At 44.9% G+C, this 12,771-nt stretch overlaps 1 protein-coding gene across 2 annotated transcripts in view; it reads right to left on the reverse strand.

Moving 5' to 3' along the window:
* The window catches only part of RBM45 (RNA binding motif protein 45), a 148,013-nt gene extending 135,454 nt beyond the window's left edge, over positions 1–12,559 (reverse strand). Inside the window, exons 1-3 of one of the 2 annotated variants that reach the window (XM_069616112.1) lie at positions 12,127–12,559; positions 10,247–10,369; positions 9,661–9,787 (exon numbers count right to left, since the gene is read on the reverse strand). In XM_069616112.1, coding sequence (XP_069472213.1) covers positions 9,661–9,787; positions 10,247–10,369; positions 12,127–12,408 — 532 coding nt within the window. In that variant the 5' untranslated portion in view covers positions 12,409–12,559. The remainder of the gene's footprint in view (positions 1–9,660; positions 9,788–10,246; positions 10,370–12,126) is intronic. The other variant, XM_069616113.1, reaches the window with a different exon arrangement.
* Positions 12,560–12,771: the final 212 nt, after the last annotated feature.

Genomic DNA, 12,771 nt, shown 5'->3' on the forward strand with positions numbered 1-12,771 from the left:
TGGCAATGGTCGAACAAATTCCCTCACTCAGATAAAGTCGAATTGCCCTGAGGAGCCGTAAGTAATACGAGCAGTTCTGGTTTATTTGCATGACCTGTGCATCTGCACTCAGGGATGCTTCCATGTAAATCCCAAGTGTTTTCACTTTGCTAACAACTTTTATTGGGGAATCATTAATGAGGAAGGACTCATATTGATGGTTTAACTTGGCTCGAGCTGGATTCGTTCCGAAGACCATCAGCTCTGTCTTGCCATTAAAACATTGTCTAACCAGGTTTCAATTCATTTGTTAAGTGCCTCAACATTTGCACTATTTTGGGAATAATTCCCACTCAGTTCCACCACCAGCTGAGTATTGTCAGCGTAGTTGGTGAAATATGCTCCGATTTTGTCAAGAACCACACAGAGGAACCCAATGTAAAGGTTAAAGAGAAGCAGTGATAAGCTTGCCCCTTGTGGAACTACACAACTGATGGTCATTTCGTAGGAGAAATTGTCCCCCCAAAGGACCTTGAATTTCCTCTGAGAGGAATACTAGCGAGCTGGTTGCTTCTTTAGAGCAGTTTGCACCCTTCAAACGTTTGTTTGAGCAGATTGTGATGAAGAAGGTCAAAAGCTGCACTATGGTCGAGAAGTAGGAGTAACCCTGTGTTCCCCGTTTCAATTATGCTTAGCATGTGTGACTTTAGGTCGAGCATTGCTGTTTTGGTACTATGTGCCGCTCGGAAACCTGACTGCTTGCCATGTAAAATCTCATTTGCTTCTACGATACCAGTAATTGGGAGGGGTGATCTTGTCCAGCACTTTAGAATGAAATTACAATTGTCCCCAAATACATTCGTTCTGGGCAAAGGTGCTTGAACCGCTTGAGTGAATTGACGGAGCACGGGTTGCTCAGCCCCCCGGTGTAGCGCTGCTGGGCCACATACACCAGAGCTGCCAAAGCAGGTTAGGATCCTTCTTGGTTTGTTACTACTGGTCAAAAGAAGGGTGGCTACGGTGGGTGTGGGGGGAGGGGAATGGGACGCCCTCTATATGAGCAGTTGTCACAAACTGGAAACAGACTATGGTGCTATGGCACCCCCTGCCTCGAAACCTAAGGACAGGTCATGATCTGGGGGCTGTATGTAGCATATTTACTGTCAAATCGCAAAAGTGACACTGGGGACGGGTGGGGTGGGGGGGGGGGGTGAAGGTGTCCGATTTGATCCTTCTGCCAGGAACTGATCAACTTAATTTTCTCCTTGGTTGCAATTCTTATACTATTGCCAGACGGGTGTGAAACAAGGGGTTGTGGGGCAGGTGTGTGCTGAACCGTTTTTTGTTTTGTACCAAGAAACAAACAAAAAAAGCTTACGCGCGGTGGCCTTTTATAATAACTCGGAGGGTCAAGGCATACAATAACCAGTGTTGCATAGCAATTGGCTATGCAATCGACACCTGCATAGCAAAGCTAGCCATTTAAGATACTGTTCAATGAAAGCACACCTCACCCTGCATTCCTCTTTCCCTCAGGACTCTCGGCACTCTTTTCTCTATTTCACTGCAAGTTAAAAGGTGTTACTGGAGGGAGACAAGAGTGCAGAAGTAATCTACCGCACTCTTCGTGTCAAAGTATTGTGTGAGTGTGCCAGGGAAGAATTAGTTTTCTTTTTCAAATAATTGCAAACCAGAAGTAAATCAGGATGATACTTTTCATCAAGCCAACGATATCCTGTTTGGCAAAAACCAGTATGTGCTTTTTTTTTTTAAAATTAAGTCCTGCAATTCCATTTCTAAACTTTCAAGTTGCTGCATAATGCATTACAGTGAAACACTGCGTTGTTTCTGTGCTTTAGAGTAAGGTTTGGGTTTCTAAATTCAGAGTAAACTATTTCATTTTGTTTGGGAAGATGAATCATTTACGAGTGTTGAATGCCCAAATGCTTTTGATGGCAAACTCTGACCTGCTGGTTGCATCCATTTGTGCAACTGGTGCTCAACCCATGAGCTAATCCCATACATTTTCTTAGGATCCTGTTGCTTTATACCAGCTATCCTGAAAGGGAGATGGACGCAAACTACAATATTTCAACCAAATAGCCCAATTCTCTGCCTTCTACGCAATCCACTCCGCTTAGTCTCTTTCCTCTTAATAGACAATGCTAACTAGATGTTCAAACAAAGTAGTTATCAATAATTCAATCCAAGCTATACTATACACATTAGTTAGGCTCCAGAGCAAACTATATATAGCAGATTCGACCAGCTGGAAGAGAGTTTGGTGGTGGCGTGACCACAGAGTTAATGTGGTGGGCATCCTGCCTTTGCAATGACACAGAACACATGTGGTAGTAAGCAACTCCCGATACAGTCACGGCATCAGTGACACAGCATCAGTGACATAAGCTGAGAACGGGACACAGAAGAAATAAATACCACTAAGTGAGATAGAGCTAAAAGGGCATCAAAAGAGTACAGAGTCCTGTAAGTAACAACAACGTTACCCCTAAAGACAGATGGTAATACGGGGAACGGGAATATCGGAAAGTCTGCAGAGACTCGCAAGTTAAACAATACTACTCACACCAGTATTAATGAGACCAGGATTGGAGGCAATTTGTTGAACCAGAATCGTATTCAGAAGAGAACGAGAAATATGCAATGCACAGAGTGGGAGAGAGAACACATTGAAAGCTTGGGAAAGGTCACCACATTGTATTTGTCATTCATATAGCACTCTTCCCCCCCCCCCCCCCCCCCCCCCCGATTTGCATGGCACCAATGCTCTTTTTTGGTTCAAACGCCCTTGGTGACTGTAGTCCATGTGTATAAGACAGAGTTCATTTAAAAATGTGTGCATTTTTCCCAGTTCGGACTTAGGTAGGCACATGGGTGGGTGCTGTTGGTGGTTTAGTATAGAGTGCTAGAGTCAGATTCGATGTGTGCCCAGCTGGACCAAAATGTATAGGCCGTCGCTGAATACTTATGACTAAGGAGTTCATGTACGTCAGGGGTTTCAATGTGGACGGCTAAGCGAGCTGCTAGACCGGATTAGGATTCTTGAGTGCATGGATGGTAGACCATGCCTGCGGCCTGTGTCCACAGACGTGGTGCAAGGTATACATACCGTAAACTTTTATGGAATTCAAAGTCTCCCTTTTCAGAGAGGAATGGGCAATTCTGCACCATGACCCGGGGGTCACTGAACCTAACGGCATGGCTCCTGCAGCCCTAGGGTTTGGGACTTTCTGCTTTACCCGCAGAATGTAAGGACATTCTGGCCAAGGCCACAGCATGTAATGTCCACAGCTGTGCACATTACATGTTAAAGATGTGGAATACGTTGGAACAACCAGTCAAAAGAAGGTTACCAGTAACAACTTCTCTTTGGGGTGCCCCTGCTCGACATCTGCTATGGAGGTCCACACACCTTCACAAGGTTCTACCCGGTCGACAAGGATTCCAGGGAGGAGTCCAGGGTAGCCCAAGTGGTGCAATGCAACCCGTTCACTTGAGGGGAGTCTGTTCCGGCGGTAAGTGTTACTACTTCTGTTTAGTATTGCTACCTCCCGTGGTTTTGTATTGTACTGCTATGTAATCTTTATTCATGAGCATGTGAATACATGCCAGACCCCGTGCTGGAGGAGGTTTAAGTTACTTATCTGTAACTCTTGTTCTCCAGCATGGGTCTGCCATGGCATGGATTTTCTCGATCCAACGAGATTGGCTGGCTGATCCTGCCAATTGTGGTATCCCTAGATTGAGAGTCTGAACATTGCGAGACGGGGGCATAATTTGTCATGGTGGACCGCTACAAATGCTCTTGGCATCCATGGAGGTTTAGTGGATAGGTGTGTGTGGTAGGGGCCAGTGTTTTTTTGCACGCGTCGATGAGTGCAAGATGATTTCAGGAGGTTTTGAAGGCCTTTCTGAAAGCCAAGTGATTGTCAATGTTGCGGATGTGCAGTGGCACAGTTCCAGATGATCAGCGCTTGGGAGGATCCGCCCAGTGTAGTTGTAATGTGGCACAACTAGGAGAGATGCTGTGCCAGATCAGAGTGCTCTTGAGGGGTGGTAGCGAGTAACTATCTTGGAGGAATTCCAGGCCAATGATGTGGATGGCACAGTGAATGATGCACATGGATTTAAAGATAGCACGACTAATAGGAAACAAATGGAGGACTCTAAACTTAGGGCTGATGTGTTCTGTGAGGAAGGTTAATGAGCAAGACGGCCACAGCGTTCTGTATTCTTTTCAGTTTCCTTAGCTGAAATGTTGGTGCATCTAGCTAAAGGTAGTTTTCATAATAAAAGCGGAAGAGGATGGTGGAGATTAAGGCAGAAAAACAATGAGGATAGGTGAGGCATGGACGATTCACCAGAGGATGCGTAGATGGAAGAAACAGGTTCTGGATACAGAGTTGATGTGTTGGGTGAGGGATACAAACCATTTCCATTGTGCATCCAAGGCTTTTCACCAAGGTGGAGGGCCTATCGTTTGTGGCCAGGGAATAGGTTTGGGAAGGAGCGCCATTTTCTCAGACTAAGATTTCCATTTTCCCCCAGGATTGAGGAGGTGGTGGTTGGTCGTCCATTTCCAGTAGACATCTTCCGAGAGGCACAACGACAGATCTGGATGGTTCGAGGTAGGCTATTTTAAGGATGAACTGGGTGTCGCCCCCATAGTTGTAGCAGGCGAGATTGTGGGAGTGGATTCAGATAGATGTTGAAAAGGAGAGTAGCCCATATAGAAGAACGGTGTGGTCGATCGTATCCAAGGCAGCAGAGAGGTCAAGGTGAATGACCACAGCTCAACCTTCTGCATCTGCTGTTATTTAGGTCATCCCAGACGGACACTAGGGAGGACTCTGTTCCTTGGAGCAGTCTGAAGCCAGGTTGGGCAGGGTCCATGAGGTTGTTGGCTCGAGTGAAATGGTCATGCCATTCGTATTGTTTGTTTATTTGTAATGCGCAAGCATACCCTCGGGTAACAGTGCGCAGCATTTACAAGAGATTGCGAAACTTGGTTACAACAGTAATGATTATGTACATACACAAAAAAAGAAGGCAGTAAGAATACAAATATTATACTATGTACAGATGGCAGGAGTATAGAGACTCAGTGCCTCGGAATGTTAGTAGGCCTATGTTTTCAACCATAGGATGAGTTTAGAACGGAAGTTCTGATAATGTGTGTCCATTCCTAGAGTTGGTGGTAGGGAGTTCCACAGCTTGGCTGCTTTCACTGGGAAGCTGTTACCCCCCCCCCCCATGGGGCGCATTGGAAGTTAGGTACAGAGAGGCAGTCTTTGTAGGCTGTTCTTATAGGTCTGAGTGAAGTTTGGCTATGGAATCTGTCAGTCAGATAGATAGATAGATAGGGGCAGTGCTGTTAAGGGACTTGTGGGTGAGCGAGGCCGTTTTTAGAAGGATTTTGTCTTTGACGGGGAGCCAGTTGTTCTGTTGGCTACGTACTGTAATGTGCAGCGCAGCTCTAAGACCGTTGTTCTGGAGAGTGAAGTTTGCTGGCAATGGCTTTAGATGATCCAAGATAAAGAGCATTGCAGTAGTCCAGACGGGACAGTATTAGTGCTCTGGCGAGGGTCAAGCAACTGGTGTCAGATAGAAAGGGTTTGGCTGCACGTATTAGTTTACATGTGTAGGCCGTGGAAGAGGCTAGTGAGTTCACAGGTCTATTGAGGGAAAAGGTAGAATCCAGGTAGAAGCCCAATGTTTTAACCTCTTGTCCCACTTTGATGTTATTACCGTCGATTGTAAAAGAGCAGTAGGCAGGACCCAATTTCTTGAGGCGGGTGGTAGTGCCTAGGATAATGAGTTTGGTTTTATCATCATTCAGGCACGGTCCATGTGTGGTCATCCATGCCTGGATGATGTACACTATTCACCAAGGCCAAATCCTTTCCATAATCTCCAGAAAGCGGAAGGAGGATCTGGGTATCATCTGCGTAGTTTGTGTAGGTAATACCGAGATGATCCAAATCACCGAAAAGGGGCTTGGTAAATATGCTGTACAGAGTGGGGGAGACACAAGAGCCTTGTGGCACACCACAAGTGATGGGTATAGGGTCTGCTGATGCTGTGGGTGAAAAGACTCATGGTTCTGCCATTAAGGAATGATCTGATCCATGTGATAGCTTCAGCTGAGAAATGATCTAGATGATCGACCAGGTCGAATGCTGCAGAGAGGTCTAGGAGGAGGGGTAAGGCTGCTTGGCCGTTGTCTCCGAGCTTGTCGATCTTAAGGTCGATGAGAGCCGCCTCAGTCCCATGCATCGGACGGAAGCCGGATTGTCTGGCTCCTAGTAAGTGGTGTTCTTCCAGATGCTTCTGTATTTGAACATAAGCGACCTTTGTCCAGTATTTTTAGGAGAAATGGAACGGTCGTTGTGGGTCTATAGTTTGTAGGCATGGCTGGGTCAAGTGTAGGTTTTTGTAGTAGTGGGAGTACCCAGGATTGTTTTAGATTAGCGGGAAGAGCCGGTGGAGAAGGAGGCATTGCTTAGGTTCGAGATGAATGGGGAGAGGTCACAGGCAGCATCTTTAATGCGCTGTGCAGGACACAGATCCCCCTGACAGTTGGATGGTTTCAATGACAGAATAATTTTTTCTACTTCCAATGTGGTGAGAAACTGGTGGTTTCCGTTGAGGCAAGCTTCTCAGGCAATTTGGAGGGGAGAGGGTCATTTAAGGAGGCTTTTTTGCAAGCTATTTTGGTTTGCAGAGTGGCAATCTTATTAGCGAAGGCGTTTTGTATTTCTGAGCACCAATTCTTATCTTTGGTAGAGGTATCTGGAGGAACTAGGGGTTTCCATTTCTTTCAGGATGGAAAATAGTTCCTTCATGTTAGATTTTGCTTGTGATATCCGGGAGTCAAAGGAGGTGCGTTGTGCAAGGTAGATTTCTTTTTTATAGAGGGCCGCTAGTTTAGAGAGTTTGTTAGCTGCTGATGGGCGTTTTTCCAGGTGGTTTCACAGTTTCTTTTTTGTTGTCTTAAACTTTTGAAGAATGTTGTGTACCATTTGTTCAGGTGGACTTTAGGCTTGCTTGGTCTAAGTTTGAGGGGGGCGGATTAGATCTAGTGAGGTGGACATGATTTTATTATATTCTTCAACCAAGGTCTCTGGATTGAGATTTTCAGATAGAGAATTAAGTGTAGGGAGTAAGTTATGGACGAGTCTCTCCACAGTGATACTCTTCTTGTTTCTTGTGAGTGTGGGTGGGGCCCTTGGAGTTTGGCCATGAAGCTGGTGTTTGAGATTGGTAGTTCTGGAAGAGTGAGCCGAGCGTAGGTTTATTTGATTTGGGGGGGAGGGGGGTGGGGGGAATGCATGAGGTTTTTAAGTTTTCCAGGGAGGTACATATCTTCTGGAGTGGTTCAGGATTGAGCGTGTATTACTGCCTGCACAGGTTGGGGTTAGGATGTTTTTGAGGAAGGTGGCCGGGCAGGGGGTTCTCTGGGGATATCCGGAGGTTAAAGACTGTTAGGGAGAATGCCAATTCCTCTCTACCTTAGAGACCCCGAGCAACTTTGCTGCATTTTAGTACTTTTTAACCTGAGAGAGCGAGACCCTTTTATTCCACTCATTTTACTGCGATTTGAACACTTAGTATTGAGTCTGACAAACTCCATAGGCATCATCTTTACATTGTGTCACACAGCACCTTCAGTCCAGTGACACGGGTAAATCTTACAGATCTCCCAAAGTTTTAAATACCTTCTCTTGTATAAACTACTGTTTCCAAGAGCAGTAAAGTGAAATTGACTACTTACACTTTAACTTTCTAGACCCAGCACACACTAGCTTACAATAGGGTGCTGGAGGAGTTACTTAGTATCCCCTCTGTCTAATTTCTCATGTAACATTTTTATGTTACCCTTTCTACAATGAATGGCTGGTGGCAGTGGTTTACTTTTTACTACCATTGTGTTTTTACCCTGAACTGCAATTGCAGCCTTGGTAAAATCACTCAAGGGTGCCCATTTTGTCAAAATGGTGCTGGTCTTCTATTTCGACATTTCTTGTTGGAAAGGTCCTTCTTGAGATTTACTCTGCGCGCCAAACCAGGTTTGGGCCCCTTTTTAGTTTTGCCTTTGGCAGGATTCACAAGTGAAGTCTACCTCTGGCTCCAGAGTGTCTGGCAGGGGTGGGAAGTGAGGGAGGTACCTGAAACTCCCTGTGCTTAATCCCCTGGATTACAGGAATGCACACAAAGGTGGTTGGCCGGCTGGCTGTGCGGCAAGGACAGCCACCTTGCTGTGTAAAGGACAGCTAGGCTGGAATTAAATGGGAGCAACCTGCATAAAAAGGCAAGGCTTTTTGGCTTGGAAGGCAGAGTCGACCACTGGACGAAGGAATTCGAAGAAGAACTTGAAGATACCTGCTGCAACTCCTGGACCGTTGGTTTGCCTGGTGAAGCCCTGCTGCTGTGCTGAAGCTCCGAATTCACCTCGACTAGAGAAGCCCTGTAAGGCCGACTACACTCCCCTTGAGTTGGTGGGACCAGTCAACTCCAATGGACATCCTCTCATAGCTGGCTGTACTTCCTTACTACTGCAGGAACTGAAGCGCCAGGGAGTGTAACACCAGATTGGAGTGCATCACTTAAGTCAGACCCAAGCTGCTGGAAGATCCCGACTCCTAGTAAGCAGGACCGATCAAGCCTGAGCCACCTCAACAGAGTGCTGGACCCCAGATGCAAGGAAGTCCAGAGTGGTACCCGAGAATCTGCTGTGGTGCTATTTGCTGAGACGCGAGGAGCTGAACCCGCGAAGTGCTGCTGAATAGAAGTTTTCCTTTTCTGTCGCCAACCATCCCGTTGAGTTGCAGGAGTCCCCAGAAGTCCTCCCTCTTGTCCCCATGACTGAGGCACAGGAACAGGATCTGCAGACCCACACAGGAACAGAAGCCAGTTGGAACCATTACTTCTAACCAAATGTACTGTACAGTCTAGGAGAAGTTAACTCGTGTAGCCTTACTTGATCTCAGTTGAGTCTGCTTTTGTATAGTTGCTAACAGCTTCTTTACCCCACAAGCCTAATCAGCTTGTGCCCCTACATTGATTCTTTTCTACAAAGACTTCTTAAACATTGTGCAAGACTTACCTACCTGTAAGATGTGATTCAGCTCACCTAGACTTTTGCCCAATTGACTTTGGCCTGGCCTCCTGAAGGACTCCTCTCCTCAGATTGCGTTTTTACCTTCCTTCTAGGAAAGGGTTAACTTACTCCGCATTGGGGGGGTTCAAAAGTACTTACCATAGCAAAGTTTAACAGTTGAACTTTTCGTTCCCAGTATTTCGAAGTCTCAGGCCTATACTCCCAGGACCGTCAGCCAATTTAACAATTCTCACAAATGACAAAACCAGTTAATGAATCTTCCTGCTTTTTCATATTCTCTTTTGGTTGACTCCAATAGCACAGAATACATCAGAAGCCAATTCAGTTTGTGGTAATGGTTCATACATATAATTGCTCATTAGCGGCCATAATTTTGCTCTACAACAGGTCATATGTTTAGACCTAGACCTAGCACAAAGCAATATATTTGGAGGTGACATGCCTTCAGGATCTTCCTAAAGATATTGAACCATTACAAGAGTTTAGCATTAGGAACAAACATTTTTTTACACCTAAAATAAAGGATAAATTAAACTTACTCCTATCGCAATTCTCTATTGCCAAGGCAGCTTGAGATGGTTTTAAAAACCTCACGTAACCAAGTCCTTTGCTCTCTCCTGTGTTCTTGTTCTTAATAATGCTGCAATAATCAATATCCCCAAATGGCTACAGGAAAAAAAATTAAAAAAAAAAAAAAAGAATCAGTGACCTTACGAAAACATTTGAATGGTGCATACAAAAGTAAGTTGAGAGATTGGTTTATAATGCTGAAAATGTATAGACCCGTCAATGTACAATAACGCAACCATAGCGCTGCTGTTACCGTTCTGGGAGAAGTATGATGCCGGCACGGTAGCTATGGAAAAAACAGCCACTACCATAAACTGCCAGCTCTACTTAAATGGAACCAATCAACGTTTCTTACACCATATATAGTAGTCTATTAAAATGAACCAGCAAATTAAAAAAAATACATCAAATTGGTACTCAGGAATAAAACAAATCTCACAAGAAATCTGTTCTCCCTTTATGGAAAAGGACTTATTATAAAGTATTATACTGATAGCAGGCAAGAAAGGAAGTTGGCTCATGGGAGAACACGTGTAAAAGTGAATAATGTAATACCTCAAATCGATCCTTAACATCCTCCTCCGTGTAGGACTTTGGTATCATAACAAAGAGCCGAGTGAGTTCCTCATCTTCAACATCTCGGTGACTTCCTGAAGATCGGGACTGTGCAATAAAAACCTTAAAAGGACGAAGTAGAAGAAGCAATTACTTTATTTATATGTGCGTCAATATACAATCAACTTTTCACATATAAATCACAAATGTAAACTTAAAATCCTATAAAATAAACCATCCCAAAACATAAGTTCTGCACATAGAACAATACAATAATACTAATTTAATCGTCAAATCTATACGGTTCAATCCAAAACACTGAGATTGCCCCCACAACGGCAGGATTAAGATGACCAACACAGCAGAAGTAAAATTGCTTCTGGACTCAGATTCTGCACCAGAATTCGCCTGTACCCAACCAATTTGTACAATGTACAAACCAATCCAAATGCTTAGATCTTACCATTAGGGTACCCTCCCAGTCAATTAGTAGATGCCCGAAGGACTCCAAAATGGTCTGTTTGCAGAACGCGCAGTCGGCTTTGAGCAAAAAAGGATTATTCGTGGTGGGCCAATAATTAAGTGTATTGAAGGGACACAACCTGGTTTTCTTCAACAAAAAGGAGAGATCCATGCGGTTTTAAGGTGATCCGGGGCATGACTTTCCATAAACGAGGTGTTGACAAATTTGGTGATGGCTTTGATCATGATGCGTGAGCATGCGTTAAAAGTTTCAGCAGGACAAAAATCCCCCTTACAGTTGGTCTGTGTTTATCAATTTCAGATAATTCAGTCTGCGTGACTTGATGTAAGTTGAAAGCAGGTACTTCCAATTTTTCCGGAGACGACCTAGTGTGTGCTTGTGCAAGGACTCCTTCTGTTCTTATGGCCTCAATATTTTGTTTAATGGTATCCAATGTATGTTAGCGTCACCTTCCGCTAATATTCTTCTAAACCTACAGATGTGTCATTTGGGATAATAAACTTCCCCAATGTACCTGTGGCATGGGGTGGTCATTATTTAGGCATTTGTAAAGCGCTCCTAACCCCGAGGCATCTAAGCGCTGAAATTCTGGAGGCACGTAGATAGTTATATTCATGATGCTATCATTGTGTAGCATGCATATTGTCAGTAACGGTTACTTACTTTCGATGATGGTATACATGGTTAAAGATTAGTGGGTGGTACGTACATGTTATCATTGGGTTATATACAAGTTATCAGAAACAGATGGTTACATTAGTCAGTATGTTTAAGACACAGTGGGTAGCTGTACGCAGATTGAAATTGGGATGGGGTGAAAAGCAAGATTCATGATCGTTGTGGAAGGTTATTATGACGTAAAAGTGTCTCCACGATCTAAAGAATGTATTTACTCCTTAACAAAAACATGCCATTAATATACTTAAACTGGATAGTGTTCCCCAGGCTACTTTGCTCACGGTAGACCAGAAGCCCATGTCAGCACCCTAACAAGCAACGGTGTTAACGAGGGCTCGGCAATATTACCAGTCGGCATTGCACAAGGGTGGGGCTGTAATGTTTGTAATACTCCCAGGACAAACTGCACAAGATTCAGCGTCTCCCGTGGTTACGGGTTGCAGGCTTGACCAGGAAGTAGACGCCCGCCCGTGCAGCGTTTTGGCGACGTAGCCATGTGAGCCGGCAACATCAGGAAGGGGAAACATGGCGGGCCCAGAGTGGTCGCACAGTAAGTGGAAACCCATGGCATACATGCAAACCCTCCGGATTTTTCAGTTAAATAATTCCCAGGTGCGCGGAATGTTGTATGCCAGGGGAAGAGTATAATGCTGGAGACGACGACCCCATTGGCGGACTCGACAGCCTGCTTCAAACCACCCACACAAAATTAAATTACCTTGATGGGCTTGGTGTTCTCAGAAAGGGTCTGGCCGTGCATCTCCTCCATAGCCCGGCAGGCTTGCGAGGACTTGGCAAACTTAACGAAGGCTATGCCTTTGGACTCCTTGGTATGCTTGTCCTTTACTACCCAGATGTCCTGGATGTCGCCAAACGCGGAGAAACGCCGTCGGATAACGTCCTCTGAGGTGGATTTGCTGATAACAAGGAACACGCGGCTGTTGGGAGGATCATCCAGGCTGTCCGATGATGGCCTAAACCCGGGTCCGCCTTCTTCCATGCCTACGGTTGATGGGGTTTTTCAAATGCGATAGATGGGTACTGCGTCGCTCTGTCGATTCAACTGTTGTAGTAAACGCAGACTCCTCTCACCCGGAACGAAGAACTATGCGCGGCACTGCTCTTGAAATAGAAGATGGACTAACGACTGTGCAAAAACAGCCAACCGAAACATACAGTAGACATAGTAAACAGACGAATTCCCGCATTGCATGTGCCCAAAGCACCAAATGGAAAGGTTGGCGATTTGGTTTCACGTTCCTGAAAAGTGCTACCGTATCATTTTTTTAAAATTCTAAAGTGTTTTATTTAATCGATTTAAAAACGCTCTGAATGTATATAATGAAAACTACATCACGATAAC

The sequence above is a fragment of the Ambystoma mexicanum genome, chromosome 9, assembly GCF_040938575.1.
Source record: "Ambystoma mexicanum isolate Mex_15411 chromosome 9, UKY_AmexF1_1, whole genome shotgun sequence".
Lineage (NCBI taxonomy): Eukaryota > Metazoa > Chordata > Amphibia > Caudata > Ambystomatidae > Ambystoma > Ambystoma mexicanum.